General features: G+C 45.8%; 1 protein-coding gene across 1 annotated transcript in view; it reads left to right on the top strand.

Moving 5' to 3' along the window:
- Positions 1-24,282, top strand: part of MYO10 (myosin X) — a 519,868-nt gene that overhangs the window by 306,514 nt on the left and 189,072 nt on the right. The window contains exons 16-17 of the mRNA XM_078687614.1: positions 8,876-8,944; positions 9,109-9,191. Of these exons, the coding sequence (XP_078543740.1) occupies positions 8,876-8,944; positions 9,109-9,191 (152 nt within the window). The remainder of the gene's footprint in view (positions 1-8,875; positions 8,945-9,108; positions 9,192-24,282) is intronic.

Raw genomic sequence — 24,282 nt, forward strand, 5'->3', positions numbered from 1 at the left:
ATAGATTATCCCAAAGAGATATATAATAAGGCAACGGTGGGATCTTTATAAACGAAGCAGATAGGAGTCCAGATTCTACAAACATCCGCAACCAGCTTGAAGCCCACCCACAAAGTTGTTAGTATCAGTTTGTCCTGCCAATTGGAGCTTCCAGTCCTTGCCTATAAGGATCTGATAGGGGAGAGAATTACAACCAGGCTGACAGTCAACCAGAAGATATCTTAGGTGAGATCCAAAAGCAGCACCAAAGTAATTAAAATCGAGTAATGCCCAGCCACCTTTGAAAGGGTGAAGTTTCAATAGATTAATAGCCTTTCTAGCCCTTTTATATCTCCACTTCAAGCTAGTTATCCACCACCCCTTCCAAATGCCACAAAAGGGCTGAGGGACCCGTAAGGGAAAAGAACAAAATAGATTTAGAAATTTGGGCAAAGTATTCATTTTCACGATATTACGCTGGCCAATGATACTCATTGCAGCTTACTTCAAACCAGCATCTTAGCTACGGTTAACTGATTAGGTAATCATGATACCTAAATAAGTAGCAAGTGAGGCCACAATCATTTCTCTTGTGAGCATTATGAAATTAACAATTATTTGAGTTTTATGTATATTAAGGGGATACCTCGAGAAAGCCCAAACCTCTTTGCTTCTGCAGAAATTAGACTAAAAGCATGAAAGGGCTCAGACAAATAAATGACCACATCATCTGCATTCGCATTTATTTTAATATCCTGGCCTTATGTCTAGACTGGTACAATACCAGCATTCTGAACTATATGCCTTAAATTGGGCTCCTGATAAAGAATGAATATAAGCAGAGATAATGGACACCCCTGTCTGGCACCATAGGTGATCTTCAATAGAGAAGAGAAGGACCCAGCTAAGATTATACAAGCCATTTGGCTCTGATATAAGTTCTGGATCTGTTTTAAAAACCAGTTCCTAATGCTCATAGCCTGCAGAGTTAGCCACATACATGACCACAAGACCCTATCAAATGCCTTTTTTTATCAAGCAAGATCATACTAGCACGTATCCCAAGAATATTTGAAGCTTTGAATAACACAATAGCAGCATTGATATGGCCGGTAGTATCTTTACCCGGAATAAAGCCATAGTCACAAACATTCCAAACAGTTTTTCACAAAACATTTGCACATAGAATGCTGATGCTAGAAAATGTTGCAATAAATGTGGCAACTGGACACGAAAAACATCTGAATATTTTCAAGTAATTTTGGTGGAGGGAGTTTTCCGCATGCCAAAAAGCAAAACAATTTTTTTTAAAGTTTGTTGTCATATCATTTGCTCCTCTGTAGGTGGTGGTGCACAAGCTGTTGCAAGTACATTTAACTCCTTATTTGAAAGGTAATTTTGCCACTCAAGTACACGGACATTCACATAACCCACTCCCACAGGTCCTCCTTCGCATAACAGGCTTACCATACATCTGTGTGTGCCACATGAATACCCTACTGCTCCCGCCACAATGAGGCATGTTAAAACTTGTGACATGGTACAACAAAAGCACTTTCTCAAACATGATGACAACTTGTGATATGCATTTCATTTTCCTCCATACACCGTTCTGTATTTATGAAACAGCTGCTTTGAACTTTCCATGTTGCCATTGCACGCCTTCCAAGGTTGAAGTTAAAAGAAATTATATATTCAGCTGCTGGCCGTCATATCCAGCTTAACATTTGGACCATCCGAGTCCCTCTATACAATCTGTCACAGTAGACATGGTAAGAATTAGTCTAAAAAATGACACATCTTCACTCCCTCTTCTATTGTGGACTGATAAGTTGTCATTTCGGATTAGTACACAAGCAAATTCGTATTCCCTCTCTTGGACTATGCTGGGACTTCTCCTTTTCCTACCATAAAATCTGACTCTCACCCTAAGTTTCAAAGAACTTTCTTTCATATGCCACAAGGATAGATCAAAAAACTCTGTCAAGAGACCCTAATCATGACCTTTCACCCCTCTATAAAATATTAAGAGATTAATCCATGACAATGTACCTCATTCTTTGCCTTCAATACCTCAGCTTTCACACAAAAGGAAAAATTGCAAAGTGTTTTTGGGCGCCACAGATCTTTTCTTCAGGACTTTCCTTTTCTTCATTGTATCATGAATCACAAAGGTTTGTCAAGCAATCTCGTTTGAGATATTCAGCACCCAAGCTGTCAAATGCTTCAGCCAAAGGACCCCAGTCCTCAACATGCTTCAACATGTGAGGATGTACCACTAAATTCTGCTAACGTCTCAATGTTGTGCGGATGAGCTGTTATCACACAGTAATGTGGCGGTATTGCTTCTGCCAAGTGTTGGAGAGAGGGAATCTACACCTTCTCTCTGTAGTTCAATTACCCTGATCTGAAAACGAGGGAAGACGAGATCAGTCACATACCTTGCGTGCTGAACTCATTCTGTCATGCAGTAAACATGAGGATAAAGTCTCTGTCCTTTGACAATTAGGATGCTTTCAGATCTGTTCTTCTCGAACTTACAGCAGGCTATTTTCTAGCTGTAAACTGTTCTGGTGCAGTTAATTGAGCTGATGCAACCTGAAAGCGCCTGGGAAAAAAGTGCACATTTTAACCAAGTGTTATGCCTTTTATATTAATATTCCAATTGATACCTAATTTTGCTTTCTTCTCGGGCTATGTAGGCCTGCCCATAGCTGCCCCCGCTTGCAGACATAGCACTCCATAGATAGTGAATTATGTGCATCAGGTGCAACTTTGTAAAACATTACGGTTGTAATTAAAAATAATTTTTAAAAAATACACATAAGAAAAACATACAAGTTGCATGCCTAAGCATGGGTGCATTCTTGTGCAGAAACATGCATTTATATGCATACACATACTTGTGTACGCACAGATGCCTATTTGCACGCATACACACAAATAAACCCATCAAGACCACTGGGTAAGTCAAAATGTGCCGGTTTCTCCGTGGTGAAAGAAGATTAAAAACTTGGAAACCCAACACGGAGGAGGCCGTTGTGGATAAAGAGCGATCACCCTTTAGTCCAGGGCACAGGCCCCATCCATAGCAGTGACTGTTTTCTTCTGGAAATGAACAAACACATAAATAACTACAGGCACACCCGCATCTTGCAAACTGATGTTGAAAGTTTCTTTATAATGTGTGATCAGAGTGATGCTCATTGGTTCAAGAGGTTCTTTCGCACTTGTACTATTTACATGGAAGACATGTTGGCAAAACTCCTCTAAGGACAGGAAGAGAACAGGGCAGATGCAGTCTAGTGCAAGTTCCCTTTAGGCTATGGCATGCAGGAGCAGCTTACCTTGTGGGCAGGCAAGGCAATAGACAGGCCAAGGCCTGCTGTCTACTGGGGCTTACATGGCTGGGACATCACGGACCATTGGAATTCAGAGCCTGGCTGGGAATGGCGGCTATGGCCCTCCTACATCCATGGTCAACAGCCCTGCCAATGGTGCGTGAAGGATCTTACCTTTGTCATCCCCTACTTGTACAGACAGGCAGGTTACCATGTTGCACTTAGATCAACTCAGACCATGCAGTAGAAGGATAAACCTTTGAAAATGTTGAGGCCACGCCCCCTAGCAGAACGCATTTATAGCGCGCTGAGTCGCGAGTGCGCTGGTATCTGTATTCCTCCTGAGGCACAGCCGGGAGAGTGTTCTTTGTGTTCATGCTTATGTTTTAAATTGCTGAAATTGTACTTTTTTAACTGCACGCTCCCCCTGTTTCCTGCACACGATTACTGTGTGAAGGCACCTGTCCCTGGCGAAAACGAGCGCTGGGAAGGCTACAGTTTAGATCTTGTGGATAGCCCACTTCCCCCCGCCCGGAGCAGGACACGCCCACTCCGAGGCCACGCCCCCTAGCAGAACGCATTTATAGCGCGCTGAGTCGCGAGTGCGCTGGTATCTGTATTCCTCCTGAGGCACAGCCGGGAGAGTGTTCTTTGTGTTCATGCTTGTGTTTTAAATTGCTGAAATTGTACTTTTTTAACTGCACGCTCCCCCTGTTTCCTGCACACGATTACTGTGTGAAGGCACCTGTCCCTGGCGAAAACGAGCGCTGGGAAGGCTACAGTTTAGATCTTGTGGATAGCCCACTTCCCCCCGCCCGGAGCAGGACACGCCCACTCCGAGGCCACGCCCCCTAGCAGAACGCATTTATAGCGCGCTGAGTCGCGAGTGCGCTGGTATCTGTATTCCTCCTGAGGCACAGCCGGGAGAGTGTTCTTTGTGTTCATGCTTGTGTTTTAAATTGCTGAAATTGTACTTTTTTAACTGCACGCTCCCCCTGTTTCCTGCACACGATTACTGTGTGAAGGCACCTGTCCCTGGCGAAAACGAGCGCTGGGAAGGCTACAGTTTAGATCTTGTGGATAGCCCACTTCCCCCGCCCGGAGCAGGACACGCCCACTCCGAGGCCACGCCCCCTAGCAGAACGCATTTATAGCGCGCTGAGTAGCGAGTGCGCTGGTATCTGTATTCCTCCTGAGGCACAGCCGGGAGAGTGTTCTTTGTGTTCATGCTTGTGTTTTAAATTGCTGAAATTGTACTTTTTTAACTGCACGCTCCCCCTGTTTCCTGCACACGATTACTGTGTGAAGGCACCTGTCCCTGGCGAAAACGAGCGCTGGGAAGGCTACAGTTTAGATCTTGTGGATAGCCCACTTCCCCCAGCCCGGAGCAGGACACGCCCACTCCGAGGCCACGCCCCTTAGTATTCTCAGCCCATAAGAATGTGCATGTACAGGAAGCGCAGCGGGCGCGACGATTGCGCGCCGAAGGCGCGCATAAGGCAAGCTCGTCTGCGCTCGTCCGCGCCGAGACCGGGCCGCGGGCCACTCCCCTTACCCCACAGTTGCCAGCTTATATACACTACTCGCCAACCAGCCTATATAAATTCAGGCCTCCGGTTAACTCATGCCCTAGACACTCCTTCCAAGCCATGAACCTTCCTCTAATTTGTCCTATCTGCTCCGCGCCTCTCAAACCTAACCCTAACCCGAACTTTACTGCCGCACAGGAATTTAAAATGCTCCTGCTAAATTGCCGCTCGCTGCCCAAGCACAGCACAGAAATGGCCATATTGATAGAAGAGCACACTCCGGACCTTATGTTCCTCACGGAAACTTGGCTTACTACTGATTCCAACCCAGCGATAGTCGAGTCCCTCCCCACCGGCTATCAAATATTACGGCAAGACCGGCCTAAAGGGAGAGGAGGTGGCCTTGCGATTATTCACAAGGACCAATACCTGTGTCGTTCCTCTCCGGAGACCATCTCGGACTGCGAAAGCATGGGCTTCAACATCAACCTCTCGCCCAACATTTGCCTCTCAGGCACTCTTATTTACCGCCCGCCCGGTCCCCCGAATCAGTTTCTTCTATCCGTGCCATCGAATGTGGCCAGTAGAGTCAGCACCTCTTCGAACTATACTGTGCTGGGTGACCTGAATCTACACTTTGATTCTCCCTCAGACCATTCAGCTGCTATCTTATCAGACGACCTAGCAGCTCTACAACTCACTCAACGCGTCCCTTCTCCCACCCATGAAAAAGGTCATTTATTAGACCCAATTTTCTCAAACTGTTCAGAGATTACAGTGGACCCAGGCATCACTCTTCCATGGACGGATCATTTTCTAATCCCCTTCAAATGGACCACACCTAAAGTCGTCCCTCCGGCTCCTACCACCAAACTCAGGCGGGCCTGGACGCGCCTCGAGGTTGATAAATGGTGCACAAAAATGGCTAGCTCACAACCAGAAATTCAGGATGACCCCGCCCTAGCAAACCAGGCATACACCAACTGGATCTCCCAAAACCTTGACTCTCTTCTCCCAATGAGCAAGACTGTTCTGAAGCGGCCTCAAAAAACCGCCCCATGGTACACCCAGTCCCTCAGAGAAAAAAAGCGTCTCTGTAGAAGGGCCGAAAGACGCTGGCGCTTAGACAAATCAGCGGTTAACAAAACCCGGTATCGTGAAACTATCAACGAGTATAAAGCCCAAATAAAAGCAGCCCAGTCGACTTATTTTGCCGAGAAAATCCTGAATGCTAGATCCAAACCCAAAGAGATCTTTCAGATTATTAAAAAACTAACGAATCCCTCCCCAGCGGTGCATGTCGAGAAATCTGTCTCTCAGTGTGATGACATCGCCGAATTCTTCCACCAGAAAATAAACAAAATCTATTCAGCCCTTTCCCCTTCAAACATTGACCTGTCCACTCAACCTAATAACCCCTCTAGTCTGCCGCACTCCCTTCCCCCTTATAGTTTAACTCATTTTCCCCCACTAGACCTCGCCACTTTAGAATCACTGGCCCTCAGTATTAAATCAGGCTCCCCATCTGATCCTGCCCCTCCTGACATCTTAATGGCAGCATCTCACATTATCCTGCCCGTCATCAGAGAGGTACTAAACTCTTCCATCTCTTCGGGCACTGTTCCATCGGCATGGAAGCAGGCCATGGTCAGGTCTCTGATCAAGAAACCCAATCTGGACCCGTCTGATCTGGCGAACTATCGCCCCATCTCTCTGCTCCCTTGGCTGAGCAAGGTTCTGGAGAAACATGTGAACCAACAGCTGGTATCCTATTTAGAGGACTACCAAATACTTGATCCCACTCAGACGGGTTTCAGACCACAGCACGGGACAGAGACCGCCCTCCTCATGGTCGTAGAGGAAGCGAGAAAAATCTTGGATCAGGGAGGATCAGTGGCAGTGATCCTCCTTGATCTAAGCGCGGCCTTCGACACAGTGTGCCATGACACCTTATTAAGTCGCCTGTCTAGTGTGGGGATTAAGAGTGGAGCCTGGGCATGGTTTGAGTCCTTTCTGAGGAACAGGTCTTTCAGGGTTTTTGACGGCGACTCAGTCTCCTCCAGTAGACCGCTAAACTGTGGAGTTCCTCAGGGCTCGTCTCTGAGCCCTGCTCTGTTCAACCTATACATGAGGCCACTGGCCAATGTCGTCCGCCCTTTTGGAGTTAAAATCATCTCATATGCGGACGATACACAGCTGGTGGTCTCACTGGCGCAGGAGCCATCTCGTACTGCGCCAGGCGGGCTCAGAGAATGCCTGGAGGAAGTGAGGAGCTGGATGACGTCATCATCCCTGAAATTGAACGGAGGAAAAACTGAGCTAATGCTCCTAGGACCCTCAGAACCGGCACTGCCCCCTTCCCTGTGGCCCCCAAGCCTAGGACCGCCGCCAACCCCAAAAAATTCCATCAAAAGCCTTGGGGTATGGATGGATAGCTCACTTTCCTTCAACACCCAAGCCACCAAACTCTCAGCCACATGCTTTTCCATTCTAAGAGTGCTAAATAAGATCTTCCCTATCCTCCCCCTGGAAGCCAAACAGGCGGCCATTCAGGGACTCATCCACTCCCGGCTTGATTTTAATAACGCACTCTACCTAGGTGCACCGGAATATACCCTGCGAAGGCTGCAAACTGCTCAAAACAGCGCAGCCCGCCTTCTACTTAACATCCCACACAGACACTCAGTTAGGACCGGGTTAATAAGCCTTCATTGGTTACCGGTCCGGCAAAGGGTTCTGTTCAAGGCGCTGTGTATAGCCCATCAAGCCTTTTGGGACAAGGGTCCTATCATCACCCGTAACTTGATCACTCATTACATCCCAAATCGGAATCTCCGTTCTAGTCGGACCCTCTTGGCAGTGGTTCCAAGAATAAAGAGATCCAGAACTGGCGGAAGGACGTTTACGTACAACGCAGCTAAGGCCTGGAATGCTCTACCTTTCCATCTTAGAGCCACCCAGAGCCTTACTATGTTCCGAAAACAACTGAAGACCCATCTCTTCACAGCTGCCTGCTAATCCGCTATCTCTTTCTCCCCCTCCTGTGCCCTGTAGGTTCACGTTTCCCTAGCGCTTGGACGCCCTCGGGCATCAACTGCGCTCTACAAATCCCCAAGTTTACAAGTTTACAAGTTATGGACAGCATGAACCTGCACGTGGATCCTCTACAGGCTAGTTCAACAGACACCTGTGTAGAATCCGCTTCATGAGGTGCTTGTTCCAGGTACAGCCCTGTATATACAGTAACACTGATAGCATGTCTTCTTCTAACCATTGTTGTGGGCAAGGCAAAAATGAGGCTGTCAGGACACTTTAGGGCAGAGTAGACCTGCTGGCCACAGTCTCCAAGTCTCAAACTCCTGCACACTCCATACCTCCTTCTTGTCAAGTTTGCTCTGTGTTTTTTCATGCTGCATGCTAATACATTGCAAGGTCTCTATGCTGTTTCCTGTCCAAAGGTTGTGCATGCAGTTAGAGGAGTTTTTATTATTTGGCCTTATTTAAAGGGGGGCTTCTGTGTAACCGTTTTTTCTTTTATTTGAAATACCCCCTCTGCCTCTCTGGGGCTCATTGTTCGGGTTTTAAGATCTGGTGAGGTTGACATACACTGTGTTTGCGCTTGAGTTCATGCTGCTGCCTTTCCATTGTTGTTCTTCAATGTGATGCAGTGGGTCACTTAACAAAGATGGACCAATCTCTGTTGTCAGGGATGTGGTAATGCAGGGGTGCAGGTTGATATTTACTTTTAAAACCACAGTTTCAAGGTGTGCCTTAGGTGGAGCAGCACCAGCACTAACACACTTTCTAAGTGCGTTTCAAATCTCCCAGGTGTATGTAGAATGAGCACATAACCCAGGTCTGGTTATTACCTGTATTAGTAAAAAAACATTTACATTCGAGTGTTCTTGCTGTTAAACTTGGGATGTTAATGCGGTAAATGCTCAGGGAGTACAATACAAATACAATTTCCCTTTGGTTAAACATTGCATTTTATTCAGAGCTTTTTTTCTTCTTTTTTTCAATTAGAACAATCCTTCCTATGTGAAACCAAGAGTTGCTGTGCACAATTTTGGAGTGAAACATTACGCTGGGGAGGTAATTTACTTTTCTGCGGCAGCTCAAATTCGTCCATACATTCTTCTAATACCAGTTTACTTTGGCTCGCGGACAGCCGTCTCACAAAGGGGACTGAAACACCTTCTGTGATGTTGCCAGCTTCTCAATTGTGGCTTTGTAAGAAGTCTTTAATCTCCTTTTAGGTCCTGTATGATGCAAGAGGTATCTTGGAGAAAAACAGGGACACGTTCAGAGATGATCTGCTTAATCTCTTACGTGAAAGCAGGTATGCATTCATTCTTACTTTTGGAAGGAGCCTATTTGTTGAAGTAGACTAAAAAATGAAATTAAATTGCAATAGGGGAAGTTTGAATAAAAGCTGGTAGCTTGTACTTGCCTAATGTATTCTTACCTGAGGTGGGAGATCCAATCCTTCCATGGAAAACGTTGGAAAAGTGTATGGTTGTCATCTGATAGCAACTGGTGGACAAAAATATCTCTTTTTCATATCTATGAGCTAACTAGAGGGCGGGAGAGAAACAAAGGATGTGTATTCCATCAATAAATATGCTTGAAGGACCTTTTGGGTCAAGGGTAAATGCATTAGAATGGCAAGAGTTTTATGGCAGGTTACAGAAAAAAAAGAAATTGGTAAAAGATATGTAGCAGTGATGGTAAATTTGATTTTAACTTGTGGTTTTGTGGCACTCACAGATTCACAGAAATTCAATATGTGACGTGTACAAATAATCAAAAGGTGCAAATTAACTTGTTTGCAAAGGATCCGAATCTAAGAACATGGTGACAGTAGTAGAAGGTGTTGTGCCCATTCACGATGAAAAGATGAGAAATGGAAGAAAGATGGCGATTATAGTGAGATGGTGGGTATGGTTGTTGGTGAAAATAGATCAGAGTGTGCCTGTGGATGTTAATAAGGAAACAAAAATGGAAAAGGTCATAGGAATCACGAGGAAAAGAAGTAGCTGAATGATTGAGGAAAATAAAAATGTTTCAGATATGGCAAATCCATGCCATGTGTCAATAAGCAGTCTGTGTTTAATGTCGTAAATGTGCAAGGGAAGGCGTTGTGCTCGAGTGTGTAGGGAAGTGAAAATATAGAATGTGTCGGATGTAAAGGAAATAATAGGAAATACAGTTGCACTGGTGAAGAATATTTGTTGAAAATTCCCTGCTTGAAGTTATCTCTCAAGAGAGCAACGTTGTGGTTTTTGTGGACTCAGCCTCTCTGTATAGTGTACTAGGAGAGCATATGTTAAAGAGGTTTTTTCAAATAGATCGGTAGAACTGGAAATAGCAGATATCAACCCAGGTGTGTTTGCTAAATCACTGAATATGGATTTGTTTACCATGGCAAAGTAGGAAATAGAAAGCAAGATCTAAAGTTGGTAAGTGTATGGTGCAGGGTGTTTTGTCAGTGTAGCCTGGAAATCAAGCAAGAACCCAGTTTTTGTGCACCTGTGATTCTGGTGTCATCTTTATTAGGAGAGGATATTGTGGTGATGTTTCACATGGTGTTTGAGGACAGATTAGGGTACTTGCATGGGGTTTGAGCATAAAAGTTTAAAGGAGGGAAAGATTGTGGTAATTTACAACATGTCACATGGTCCTTATAGTACTGGAACAATTCAGAGTCGTTTTAGGAAGAGTAGTGGTTTTAGGAATAAGAATTTGTGTTGACAATAACAGTATCTGTGTAGCTCATCAACCCCATCCCAAACATTTCAATCAATACAGTCAGAAGCACTGGCAGTATTGAAAAAGGAAAGTGTATTTCGTGTCCTAGACATAGATTCTGTATACTATCAAGTGGGTCTACATGACTTTTTGAGGCAGCTAGCCTTGTCTGTAACAGCATAGGGGCTTAAAGATTTAAAAGGATTCACATTTGACTTGTGCTGGTTGTGGCCACTTTCCAGAATGCAATGAGGAGGATAATCGATCAAGGTGAATTTAGTAAAAGCAATATTAAATATCCTTGTTTCCACAAAACAAAGGAATATTGAATCTAGGATTGCCAAAAGCAAGTTTCTAAGTTTATAAAAACACTGCTAAAATAGCTTATCCACTCAAGGAAATGATGATGACAGGTTGCAATTGTCAGTGGACAAATGACTGTCAGATGGCAGTTGACAATATGAAGAAAGGAGTGTGTGAAGCCCTATCGCTCATAAGGTTTTATGTGAATAGGAAGCTAATCTATTTTGATACCAGCAACAAATGGCTATGAGGAGTGTTTTCCTAAGCTATGAATGGGAAATACTAAATAGTGATATTTGAGCGGAGGGCTTTGAACGTGGTAGAAAGCAAATGCTCAGTTGTTGAATAGGAAGCGCGCACTTGTTATTGTGGAGTGTAATGTTTCAGATTTTATTTGTGGCATTTGCTTTTAGCGATAAAAGCTGATCATAAGCTGGTATTGCCAGGTAGATGTATGGGTCTATTGTTATTACTTGCCATGGACAATGAAAGAGGCAGCGTACTGTCCTTCAAGATGACTTGTATAGGGGTTAGAAAATCAAGAATTTGTAGGACTGGGTGAAGAGCATAAAATGTGTGCTTTTAGTTAAGGCACAATGGGATGTAACACATAGACTGGATGAGTTTCTGCTAAGAATCAAAGACAAGATTGCAGGAAGGTATTCATGAAACTGCAATGGAACAGAAGAGGAAAGACGTTTTTGGAATGTCAGGGAGGATTTAAGTTTGTGTGAAAGCAAAATATACTACAGAGGTAAAACTGAGCTTGCAATTAACCTTAGAAAAAGATCCTAGACTTGGCTCATGAAGGTAACTCAGAATAACTGGTGACCAGTGCAAGGGTGAGGGATGCTTAATGGTGGCTTTAGGAAAGTGCCTTTTTTGACATGGTCACCCCCACTTTTTGCCTGGTATTTGTTGTGATTTCGACTGGAAGTGCACTGGGTTCCTGTTAACCAGATACCCAGTGCCAGATCTCTTTGCCAAAGCTGTACAACTGTTTCCCCAATTGGAATATCTTTAGCATTGCGTGTTAGTCCCTAATAATGGTACCCCTGGTCCTTAGGGAAAGCAGCCTAAAGAGGGTCCTTAGGGGCTAAAGGACCCCTCACCAAACACATGCCGCCTGCCACTGTAAGCTGCGTGTCTTGGTGCAGACCAAAGTGATAACACGACATGGCAGATATCTCTGTGTGCCATGCCTTCAGACACTGCATGCAGTATAGGCAAGTCACCCCTACAGTAGGCCTTAATCCTTAAGGCAGGGTGCACTGTAATATATGTGTGGACATATCTGCATGATCTCTATATTTCTAGCAACGCAAGTTGACGCTTTGCTTCACCTTGCGTGAAGCAAAAGCAATGCAAGCCCATAGTAAATCAGGTCCTAGGAACCGTTCAGCAGTTTAACAGTAGCAATAACAACAAGCATTGGAAAAAGCAATAGGTTGGTTATTGACTGCCAACCTTCTGACTTTGTTATTGTTTGTTTTTCAATGGTTTTTGTAAACCTTTTTTATTGGGGAGATGTTGGCCAATTAGTTAGTCAGTGGCTTAAGTGGGCAGAGCCAGTGCTCCATGCTTCATTCTGTACTGGGAGGAAAATACGAATGACACAAACAGACCAGAGGATGAAGAAGGCTTGCTAAAAGCCTCTATTCGTACGCATATTGAATAGATAATTTTAGTAAAATCAAACTTTATTGGCTAATGCCAGACCTAATAAAAAGACAACTGCTGTAGTTTTTCCATTGTCATTAAAAGGTGTCAAGTCTAGAACTCTCCTGGGTTCTTAGGGGTGCTCCTTGGTATCCTGGTTACATCAGAAGGACGTGGATTCTCAGATGTTTTCTTTCAAAACATGTTGTTTAATTTCCTAATAAAGTCCAATGCCTTGCTTGTAGGGATTATATATCTTTACACTCACAGCATGCATTGCTGTGAATCAAGTGATGTATTGTTTTGCATTGTAATTGCATTTATATAGCGCTTACTACCCCAGACGAGGCGTTGTAGCACTTTTTCGGCGAGTAGCATGCTACCCCAGGAACCCATAAAGGATTAGTGGTGAATTAGTATAATGAAATATGAAAGTAATTTGGGAGGTGCACATGTTAGTCTGTTATTTGGATTGAAAGGATAGTGGAGGATAGAAGAGGGAAGGATTTAGACATTTTTGTTGTTTGTTTTGGAGGTCATAGCAGTAGGATGAGGCTTGGGATGAATAAAAGGGATGTGGAGGGGGAAGAGTCAGAGGGAAGGGTTTAGAAAGGCTTGTTTTAGGGGATCGGAATAGTAGAAGAGGTATGAGATGATGCGAGGAGGGCTAAAGTAGTGAAGAGCCTAGAAGGGGTTATTTTGGGGATCATAGTAGTGGTATGGGGTTTGGCATGAATGAGAGAGCAGAGGTAGAGGATATATCGTTAGAGGTATAGGGTGAGAAATAGTTTAGTGCTTTGGAAAGAGTGAAAGAAAGGGGTTTGAGATGAGTCAGTTGAGGTAGAGGATAAATTGAGAGAGGTATAGGGGGAGAAGACAGCTGGTGAGAAGACAGCTGGAAGTAACATAAATACACTATTATTAGAAGACACAAAGTTTAACATATAAACAGCGCAACTATGCTAATTGAGGACGAGGAGGAAATTGCTTAGGAAACCAGCCCGATTTTATACATAACTCCACTCAAATCACAAACTAGAACGCGCTTGTCAAAGAGGCCGCAAAATGTGACTAAGGGCCGGCCATGTTAGGCGTGGATCAACCCAGGAGTTTGTGTCATGCGCAAGGCATGAAATGTGAATAACAGAAATCTGTGTGCTACATAATATGATTCAACAATGACAGATGGCAGCATATTAGAGTGTGGATAAACCTATCAATTTCCCCATTGGGTCGTGTATAATCAACAGGCATATGTTAATGCCGGTTCTTACAGCTTTGACTACAGTTTGGAAGTCTTTAACGCTCAGTTTATACTGTACTTATGCTGTACCTGTTTCTTCGCTCTCTGGCTTTCTTTCATCAGGAGCTTCTAAAGGCTAGCTTTATCACAGAAGCAGAAAACATAGTTTCATTGGATATTGTGGATAAACTGTCTTTTTGAAATGTTTGATGGAATTTTCCTGAGCCTAGAGTTCCGATTCTATTTTTATTGCACACAGATACGCACATAGCTAGTAGTCCATTCTCAAGTCCTATTTGTAGTGTCCTACTACAAATAATACACAGACGCGGTGGTATCTATTCAACCCCTTTATTATCTGCGTCTACTCAGTTCCCCGTCCCTACTCTAACTGCCCTTTCCTGTCCTGTCCCCACCTCTTCCCCTCTGCCCACCTAGCTCCGCCCACCCCAGCTACTGGACTGCTAACTTCTTTACATCTCCCCCTTTCTTAATAAAGTAACAAATGAAATAGAGATTAGTCCATCTCTGCAATCAGCCTCTTGGGAGGCCGCACGTGACGGCGGGGTCTCGCTGGTGTGGACACGACACCTTCAGGTGAGGGTTCTTTTACAGGTGAAAGTCCGGTGTCAGGTGCGACAGACTCAGGGCTGTCCCGGCTTTCAGGTGTGGGGACCACAGGTGTACCTTCATGGGCTTCAGGAGAGCACTTCTTGAAATGAGAAGCGTTGCGGGTGACTCTCCGTGTCTCTGATTCTGCTGTCACCATGGTGCCCTTTTGTTGGGTAATTGTTAGGGGCTCATCCTTGAAACGACAATCAGTCTTTTGGCGTTGTTCCTGTCTGACAACGACTCTGTCGCCTTCCTTCAGGGAGGGAGACCGGGCTCTTCGCTTGTGGTCCGCATACTCTTTCATTTTGTCTTTGCGGTGCCGATCCGTTATGGCCATTTCTCTGTGTTGTTAATCCGACGGAGGCTTTCTCAGTGCTCCGTCCCACGTGGGGATCCGATTCCTCTTGTCCTCCCGAGCATGAGAGTCGCAGGGCATTGGCCCGTTGTGGAGTGGGGAGTGGTCCTGTAGGCACTAAGGACTTCGTTCAGTGCTGACTGAAGATCTTTCTTCTCGGCCGTGGCTTGCTGGAATGTTCTCTTAATGGTGGACATGAATCTTTCCACAGTGCCGTTGGCCTGGGGCCAGAGTGGCGTGACTTTGCGATGTTGAAAGTCCATGTGTTTCGCGAAGTCGCTGAATTCATGACTATTGAATGGGGGCCCGTTGTCCGTCTTGATGACCCTGGGGACACCCCAAGTCGTGAAGACTTCTTCAAGTACCTTGAGGGTGCAGGCGGCACTGGTGGATGATATGAACTGGGCCACTGGGAACCTGGAGTATTCATCCAGGATGACGACTACTTACTTCCCGGATTGCAGGGGGCCATAAAAGTCCATGGCAACTTCTTGCCATACCCCATCAGGCAATGGGGTCATCTGTAGAGGTGCAGGTGGGTTACTGTGGCTGGTCAGTTGACATGGGTGGCAGTCTTTCAACGTGTCTTCAACCATCTGGTCGAGGGCTGGGAACCAGACACGTTCTCTCAGTGCTCTTTTGGTGGAGACGACTCCTCGATGGCTTTCGTGGGCCAAGTCGATTACTCCTTGTCTCAGTGTCGCTGGTATAACTAGTCTGTGATCTCTGAGGAGGAGGTCGTCACCGGTTACAGAGAGTTCGTCGGAGACATGCCGGAAGGCTTGGAGTTCTTTCTTGACAGCAGGGCTTTCCTCTTCCTCCTGCGGGTGGTATCTCCATCTGTTGGTTCGGGTACGCTTTATTACTGCTTGTAGGATGTTGTCTTGATTGGTCGCTTCCCGAATGGCGTGCATGGGGATGGCTGGTGGACGAGCATGATTAGCCACAAAGTGAATGTATTCTTCCGCAATGGAGGGCGCAGTCTCTGATGAGTCTCGGGGGTGGCGGGACATATAGTCAGCTGGATTCTCATCCTTCCCCGGTTTGTGAATGATCGAGAACGTGTACTCTTGCAGCCGCAAGCCCCATCTTTCGATCCTGGGGGGCATCTTGCACCTGGGATTCCCATAGATCGTGACAAGTGCCTGATGGTCGGTTATGAGTGTGAAGTGTTTCCCGTATATGAAGATGTGGAAGTGTTCGCACGCCCACACGACGGCCAGGCTCTCCTTCTCCGGTTGGGAGTATCGTTTCTCAGGGTCTGTTAGGCTCCGACTGGCATAGGCGATGATCCTCCTCTGATCCGACTCATGGTCGTATTGTGCCAGGATGGCCCCTAAGCCCACGGGGCTTGCGTCCACAGTGATTTCCGTTTTCCTCTTGGGATTGAAATAGGAGAGGCACTTGGCTGATTCCACGGCGCGTTTGATGTCCTTGAAGGCACGCTCACACTCCGGGGTCCACACAAATTGCACACCAGCTTTCGTGAGGAGCCTCAGTGGGTGACTTACGGTGGCGTAATCACGAATGTAGCGGGCGCAGTAGCTTGCCATCCCAAGAAAGGAACGCAGGTCGTTGACGTCCGCCGGACTCTTGGTGTTGTTGAGCGTGGCGATCTTGTCCGGGTCTGGTTTCATGCCACTCGCTGAGAAGATGTGTCCGAAGAATTTCAGGGTCGACTGATGAAATTCACATTTGTCCTTGTTGAGGGTTAACCCAGCTTCCATCAGAGCGAGGCAGACACGATCGAGGGCGGTGTCATGCTCCTGCGTGTCCGAACCGTAGACCAAGATATCATCGCTGTAATTAAGGGCGTTAGGGATGTGGTGGATGACGAGACGTATGGCCTCCTGGAAGATCTCGGCGGCTGATGAAGCGCCAAAACTGAGACGTTTGTAGCGGAATAAACCAAGATGGGTGGCAAACGTCGTGATGGGGCGAGAGCTGTCGTCCAGCTCGAGCTGATGGTAACCCTTGTTCAGGTCCAGTTTAGAGAACACGGTTGCCCCGTTGAGCGCCGTGATCATGTCGCTCAGGAGTGGGCCTGGGTGTCTCTCCCTCTCAATAGCTGTGTTCGGCAGACGCATGTCCACACAGAGACGGACTTTGTTTTGGGACCCTTTCTTGGGGACGATAACCACCGGGGACACCCAGGGAGTGGGGCCCGCAGTGCGCTCAATGATGTCGGCGTCCAGAAGTTCCTGCAGTTCACATTCAACCGCGGATTGCAAGTGAAATGGCACTCTTCGCGGGTGTTGAGCCACTGGTTTGATTTGCTCGTTGATATGCAGATGGATTTGACGGCCTTTCAGTTTTCCCAAACCTCGGAAGAGGGAAGGGAATTTTCCAGCGCAGTCCGAAATGTCATGGACGTTGAAGAGGATGTGCACCAACTGAAGACGTTCAGCCGTGGGGAGGCTCAGCAGACAGTCAGCTTCAGGTCCTTTAATTACATGGATAACTGCTGGGATGGAGAGCTTGCCATGCGTGAGGGTGGTGTCAAACTTGCCCAAGCATTGGAGAGGTTTCTTCGCCATCCAGGTATAGACACGGACGGGCGCGAAATGCAAACGTGGTTTGGGGTCCATTCGGTCATGTTCGGCAACTGAGATGTAGTTGAGCGATGCTCCGCTGTCCATCATGAACTTGGCGGCATGGTTGCCCACTTTGATGTTGAGGCGTGGATAACGTTTGAACTGATCATGGTCAGCAAAGTTGACATATTCGGTGGTGTATGATGAATGCCTGGATGAGGACGATCTTGAGTCTCTTGACGGAGAACGACGGTCCCACCTGGAGCGTCGAGAGTCGTGGCTGGAGTGTGAGGACGTGGGAGATCTAGGAGGCTCTTCTTGAACCGCTCTGATGTGATGACGCTTGGCCTCCGATCATGAGGGCCGCTGCGACCCATCCTGTCTGTCACCGTCGTTGCGTTTTTCTTTGTGGTAATCCCCACACATGGCCTCAAAGTGGTTGGACCGTCCACATTTTCTGCACCGTTGGCCCATGGCAGGGCAGGAGTCGATGTGAGGGTAGTCGTATCCACACCTGAAACATCGCCTCGTGCGTTCAGGTCGGCGATCTCTCCTTTCGGATACTTTCCTCCTGTAGTCCGGGCGTCGCCTGGGCGAGTACTTGGAGCGCCGCGATCTGTCTCGCGGGTGACGTCTTCCACGGTCGCGCCGATCCTGTCGTCCCTGCCGTCTTTCAGTGACACCGTTGGCGTGTTCACGGCTGGTACTGGGTCCTGTTTCAATTTCCGCCGCGTTTTCTTCAGCTTGGTCGTACAGTCGGGAGTTCTCTTCGATCTCTGCTAGTTCCTGTGGTTTTCTTAGTAGTCGCCGTCTCAGCGATTCCGAGTGACACCCAGTGATTATTTGAGATTTGATGGCTGCATCCGGCGAGAAGTTGGTAAAGTCACAATGTTGGGACTGTCGCCGCAGTCGATGTATGAAGGAGCTCAGTGGTTCTTCCTTTCCCTGGCGCTGCTGGTGGAATTTGTGTCTCTCATAGTCGACGTTTCTCTTATGCAGAAAACGGTTATTTAGAACGGTTCTTACTTTATCATAGGTGTCACCATCTGTGGCTGGGATCTCTCGTACGATCTTGCTTATTTCACGCCCCCCTAGATTGCGAAGGGCTATGATCTTGTCTTTGTCTGGTTCAATTTTGGACCCTTCAATATAGTCCTCGAAGTCCTCTAGCCATTCTTGCCATTTTAGTCCCATGCTGCTTCCTGTTGTGACTGTTAGTGGTTCAGGTGCTCGTAAGTGCGTGCCACCCTGAACTTCCTTTTGCGCGGGAGGGTTAGACATCTTGACGGTGGGTCTTCTGGTGCTTGTCTTTGATTTTGTTTCACTGACTGGTGTGCGTTTCCCAGGATTGTCCTATTGTGGCTGTCAATGCTTGTTTGCTTCGTTATATTAGCTGGCTTCACCGCCAGTGCTTGTTTTGTGTATCTCTTGCCTTTGCCACTGCTTGTTTGTTTGTCTTTTATCAGTGCTTGTCTCCAGACACTGCTTGCCTGACTCAAAGATGGCCGCTCCCGATTTTCACAGGGGTGTCCTTTTGGCTTGCCTGACTTAAAGATGGCCGCCGCTGTGGAGCCTCGGTTCACACGAGGCTTGGCTCTCTATCTCTCTCTGCCTCATTCACTCGGTTCCAGTCACCGCACTCACCGGGTGAGGGGACTCCTTCCAGGGCACAAAGGCTGTCGCCGCATCCACCACCACAACGAAGGGCACAGGCGCGACCGGGGTGAGCTCCCGACGTCACGTCCTCCGTCTCCTCCAGGACTCACGCTCAGGGTGAGATTTGAATACTTTCTTGGCGCGCAATTGCGCTAGCTGCACTTTTCACTGCGTTTACTCGCAGCGCGCCACGCTCCACAACCACGGAGCTTCAGGAGGTGATGGGGCAATATCGGAGTGGGCTCCCGACCTTCACTCACGTCCTCGTTAGGTCTTCGCGCCCATGGGACTCTCGCATCCAGCGCAACCGGCTCTCTCTCCTCTGGTGTTCCGGCGCTTTCACTCGGCGCTTCGTCTTCTGGCGCTTTCTTCTTTTCTCGGCTCTTCCCGCTTCCAGGGTCTGCCAGGTCGCTCTGGGTGGCCTCACTTGGGGCACCGCGGGTCACGGTCACAGCGGAGCTCTGAACGCTCCACACTGCGGGACGGGGTTCACTCAGGTGGGTTAGCTTCTGTATCCCATCCTCGTCGCCAGCTGTAGTGTCCTACTACAAATAATACACAGACGCGGTGGTATCTATTCAACCCCTTTATTATCTGCGTCTACTCAGTTCCCCGTCCCTACTCTAACTGCCCTTTCCTGTCCTGTCCCCACCTCTTCCCCTCTGCCCACCTAGCTCCGCCCACCCCAGCTACTGGACTGCTAACTTCTTTACATCATTGAATCATTCATTAAACAAATACTTATCCCCTTGTTTGATGTGTTTAACGGGTCAGGTCATATATAGGTCTATGTGCAATGTTAGCAACACGTGTCTTGTTCAGCAAGTCATATAGCCTTTTCATATGTATTAAAAGTTACTGGTGGTGTTCAGATGCCGTGTATGACATATCATAGCTCGAAGGTTAGAATCCCGAAGGCGTCTCCACACTGATGTCTCTTTAAGAGGTAGCTAACCATCTCTACAGCTGACAGAGTTTCTTTATCTAGCAATGAAAATTTGACAACTCCATGTTTCATTTTTAAATTGTTTTGTTTTTCTGAGTTTTCAGGTGTATGTTTTGCTACATCAAGCATCTTGCTCTCGATGTTTGAGTTTTGGACGGCGGGGTATCCTCCCAATATTATTTGCTGTCTTTTCCCAAAATTTCCAGCAACGTTTGGAAATCTGCAGTTACAGGTTTAGGATCTTGCATGAGGGCAGATTTTTTAGTAATTCACGCAGATTATATATGGCATGTCTGGAAATCTGTGACAGTCACAGGTTTTTGGGCATACTCCTGGAAATCGTCAGTGGATTCTGAAGTACATAATATACAATTGTTGAATGTGGAAATGCTTTCCTGTGCGTGCAGTTGCACTTTTATATCTCTTCAAGGAAAACATTTTTCTTCCTGAGAAAACACTTCCACTAGACCACTCTAAGTTTTATTTATTTATTTATTTTTTGAACTTGTATTGCGCAGCTGCTACCCAAAGAGGGTTTCCCGGCGCATCTCAGCCGCTTCTGTATGGATAAAGTGTCTTTATTTATCAAACAGCCAGGTTTTTAGCAACTTGCGAAAACTGGAGTAGATTGGCTCGTTTCTTAGTGCAATGGGGAGAGAATTCCAATAATACGGACCCAGATAAGCGAAGGATTTTCCTCCAGTGCGAGCACGCTTGAATTTGGGGATCATAAAGCAGCCCTGTGTGGCCGATCTGAGGTTCCTGGTCGGGATATAGGCTTCTGCCAGAGTGCAGAGATACTTAGGGGCTGTATTTGCTTTAATTTTGTACATGTAGATGAGTGCTTTAAATTTCACTCGGTTTACAGGTGTTCCATTCCCATTTACGCCCTGGAACAGGGTTTACTCTGCTCTTTGACAGGAGTAAATCTCCAACTGTTCCCTGGGTGAAAGCACTAAACTTTATGAAGATCCAAACGGTACTCATTTGTTGATATTTGCAACCTTTTAGGGCATACCTGCCATATGACGCCCACTCCTAGCCTGCCCCATGGTGTTCATTCACGTACACAAAAATTATTGTGTGAGTAATTCTGTTTAGCAGCGTAAGCCCAACTTTTGGAAAATGCGAAAATGGTTTTGCATATATACAAAAGGCTACTTGTGCGTGTGAGTTAAGTTTACATGCATTAGCAGCTTTTCTGAATCAAGCCCTGTAATTTTTTACTTTGTGGCACATAATTTCACACAAACCCTAAACAAGAGTTTTCATGTTAGATAACTTGTAATCACTAACCTTCCACTTTAAAGAAGGAAAAGAGTAGCATCTTGGCCCATGAGGTGTTCCCTGCTCGAGCATCAATGACAATCTTGTTCGCGCAGACACTTCTTTGTGGTCACCACATCATCTGTTGTTAGGATATGATTATCGAGAGAAGGAAGCGGCGGTTGTTATGGGGGATGTCTGAGGAAAGGACGAATATTTACTTCAGTTATTGAAACCTGGATGTGTTGCATTTGATTGGCATATCTGCCCCGTGCAGCCTGTCTAGAAGGCCAGCGTTCTCTTCATCTAAGTGGGTATCCGCAAAGATTATGGTAAATGCAGCGACTGGGCGACATTAAGCATGTGAACAGAGCAGTTGCAAATGTGAGGAGGTGATAAATGCGAAGCCTGCTCACAATATTGATTTTTGCAAAAGGTCAGCAGGACGGCTCCTTTGTGTGCGGTGTCAGCGACAGGACGTGAGCAAATATGATGGTGGCGGGTTCACCCAGCCATCACGCCATCCCGCCCTCCCGGAGAGATGACATGAGAACCTACAGCAATGACTGCATTAGTTATTCGAATACATAGAGGAGAACTGCTGTCTTGTCAAAGTTGAAGCCAAATTACTGAGCATTGCATTTCATAGTCCTTCCTAAGTGGCCAGCTGCAGCAGCTTTAAGAAAATACTCTCCGTCATGTGACTGTTAAAAGGAATGAAGCGTATTTGTATCACACGGCTCTCTCTGATAGATGATGCACCTTTAGGTGTTTATGCTGTGCTATCTCGCAAAGTCAGGCTTATCTTCTTTAAGCAAGGCTCGAAAAAGCCTATGTGCAAATTAACGAATCAGAAAAAATCCCTCCGGGGCCATTGAGGGAGGATGGATAATACCAAGACAAAATAATATATGAGAACATAATTGGCAGATAAGGAGTTAGTCAGAGATCTCACTGACCAATTTAGGCTTGAACCAAGCATGTTATTTTCCGTTACCTTATTTCTTATGCAGACCTTTAATGGAGCTATGTATGGGATGTTCATCTCTAGATGTAATCGCTTCTTTGAGTACCACAAATGGAGGTGGGGATGTGGTAGTGTAAAGGTTAATTGACCAATAAGGTTTCAGAGTGCTTTTCTGAATGAGTCAACAGGAGAATGACGTGATGCCTTGTGTCATTCTTTTGATAGCTTGGGTGCTTTGGGCTTGGTGCATGAGATGGTTAGCTTGTGGAGGCAGAGTGGCAACACTTCTGGCAGTGAGTATATGTTTTTTGTAGAGATAAGTGGGGGCAATATAAACAAGAAAGGACTGATATTGTTCATTATGTCCCCGGTTCTCACTTCATGGCTGGTCACTTCTCTTATGGACTCGGAGAAGGATACCTAATTCGTACGTCTCGGTTAAAAGTGTTTTTTGCATTTCGAACTGTTTGAGGCCTCTCAGGTTGGTAGTCCAACAGACTAGGCCATAATAAGAAGAGCTCAATTTGGGGTTGATCAGGCCATTGTGCCTCTGTAATGATTTTACTGCTTTCTGTGTGTTAAAGAACGCTTAAGGTTTGCCTAAGCTGCAAGAAGTCATTTATTGACATCACTGGTATAAGCAGTCACGGTGAGTTTATAGAATTTTTCATTTTGAGGGCTTGGTTACAGAAAATTTTAAGAGAGCGCCATATGTGGCCATAATAGCAGGAGTTTCAAGCATGTGTTGAGTTAGACTTCATCCTTCTTCATTCTGGAATGATTCTGTGGGCTGAAATTCACGCTTCAAATGAAGATAGAGACTACAACATGCTAGGTTAACCCCCAAGTACAAACACAATATATACAAAAATATCTGCCAGTGAGAAATGTTATCACGTTTCAAATATCCTCAACAGCAGTAAGACGTAACATGTCTTGTTTCTTTTTTATATATATATATATATATTTTATGAATTTTCCATGGATGATGCAGGGCAGACAAATGCCGAACCACAGTTGCGGACAATATTCACTATGGAGACAGTCAACAAACCAGTTCAATTCGGTACAACTCCTGTCTCGACTTCCCCCACCCACCATGCCAACATCCGACAGAGCTCCTACACAATAATGAAGAAAAGCATACATATAAGTGTGACTGTATAGGCAAACAATGTTCAGAAATAGGTGGGCTCTAAGCCCACTGTAAACTAACAATAGGTCTGTTCACAAGCAAACAGCTTGCGGCATCTGTTAGGTGACAACTGATAAAACCAGGACTGTCAATGGTCTGACTGACTTTTCCATTGAAGTACACGGATGCTGCTACATATAGAAGATGTGCTTTTAGCAGACCATCCAGCCATGCTTTAAGAGCACTGATGGAATGCAACTCTTTAAGTGAGGCCTTACTTTCTCTGAATATAAGCGTAGACTCACTCTTTGGGACAGGCATGTCTCTTTTTCCACTTGGGAGTTCATGTTGAGTATTCAAAGTGCCCCACTTCAGGCACAGATTTTGTGTCCGAATCAGGATTCTGAGTTTTGCAGAATTTTGTGCAAATGTGAAATGTATCCCTCTCACATTTGACAAATAAAAACCAAGGTAAATGTGAATGGAAGAAAATGAACAAAACAAGGCAAGATCTCCGCTATCGAGTCCACTCAATTTAGATTCTGAAGGTTGTCCCACAGCAGAAAAACTCAGATCTTGAGGGAGTATGGTACATGGTGAATACTACACCTGTTGTGTCGGTGTTTTCTGAGTTCAGTATTACTGCATCAAAATCCAAGAAAATAGGAAGCGGTCAGTTGTATAGAAATATTTTATTTGATAATGTTCATACGCTGCAGTACACTATGGTTAGACCTCTTATTCTGCCAGGTCCACACTGAACTACTCCTTAAATTTTAAATGAGGGCAACTATGTGGGTAAGAAAAAAGATTTATAGACAGAGAACAATTTATATAAAAGGAATTGCAAAGTATAGGTCTGAAATTCAGGTTCCTGGATGTGATCACTCACATAGTGGGCTACTGTACAGGCCAGCCCTAAACTGCAGTTTACAAATGCTGTTGCTGAAGCTGCTCAACAAATCATTAGGATTTAAGGGGATTTTTTTCCAAAGAAGTTGGTGTT

This window comes from Lissotriton helveticus, chromosome 4_1 (assembly GCF_964261635.1).
Source record: "Lissotriton helveticus chromosome 4_1, aLisHel1.1, whole genome shotgun sequence".
Classification (NCBI taxonomy): domain Eukaryota; kingdom Metazoa; phylum Chordata; class Amphibia; order Caudata; family Salamandridae; genus Lissotriton; species Lissotriton helveticus.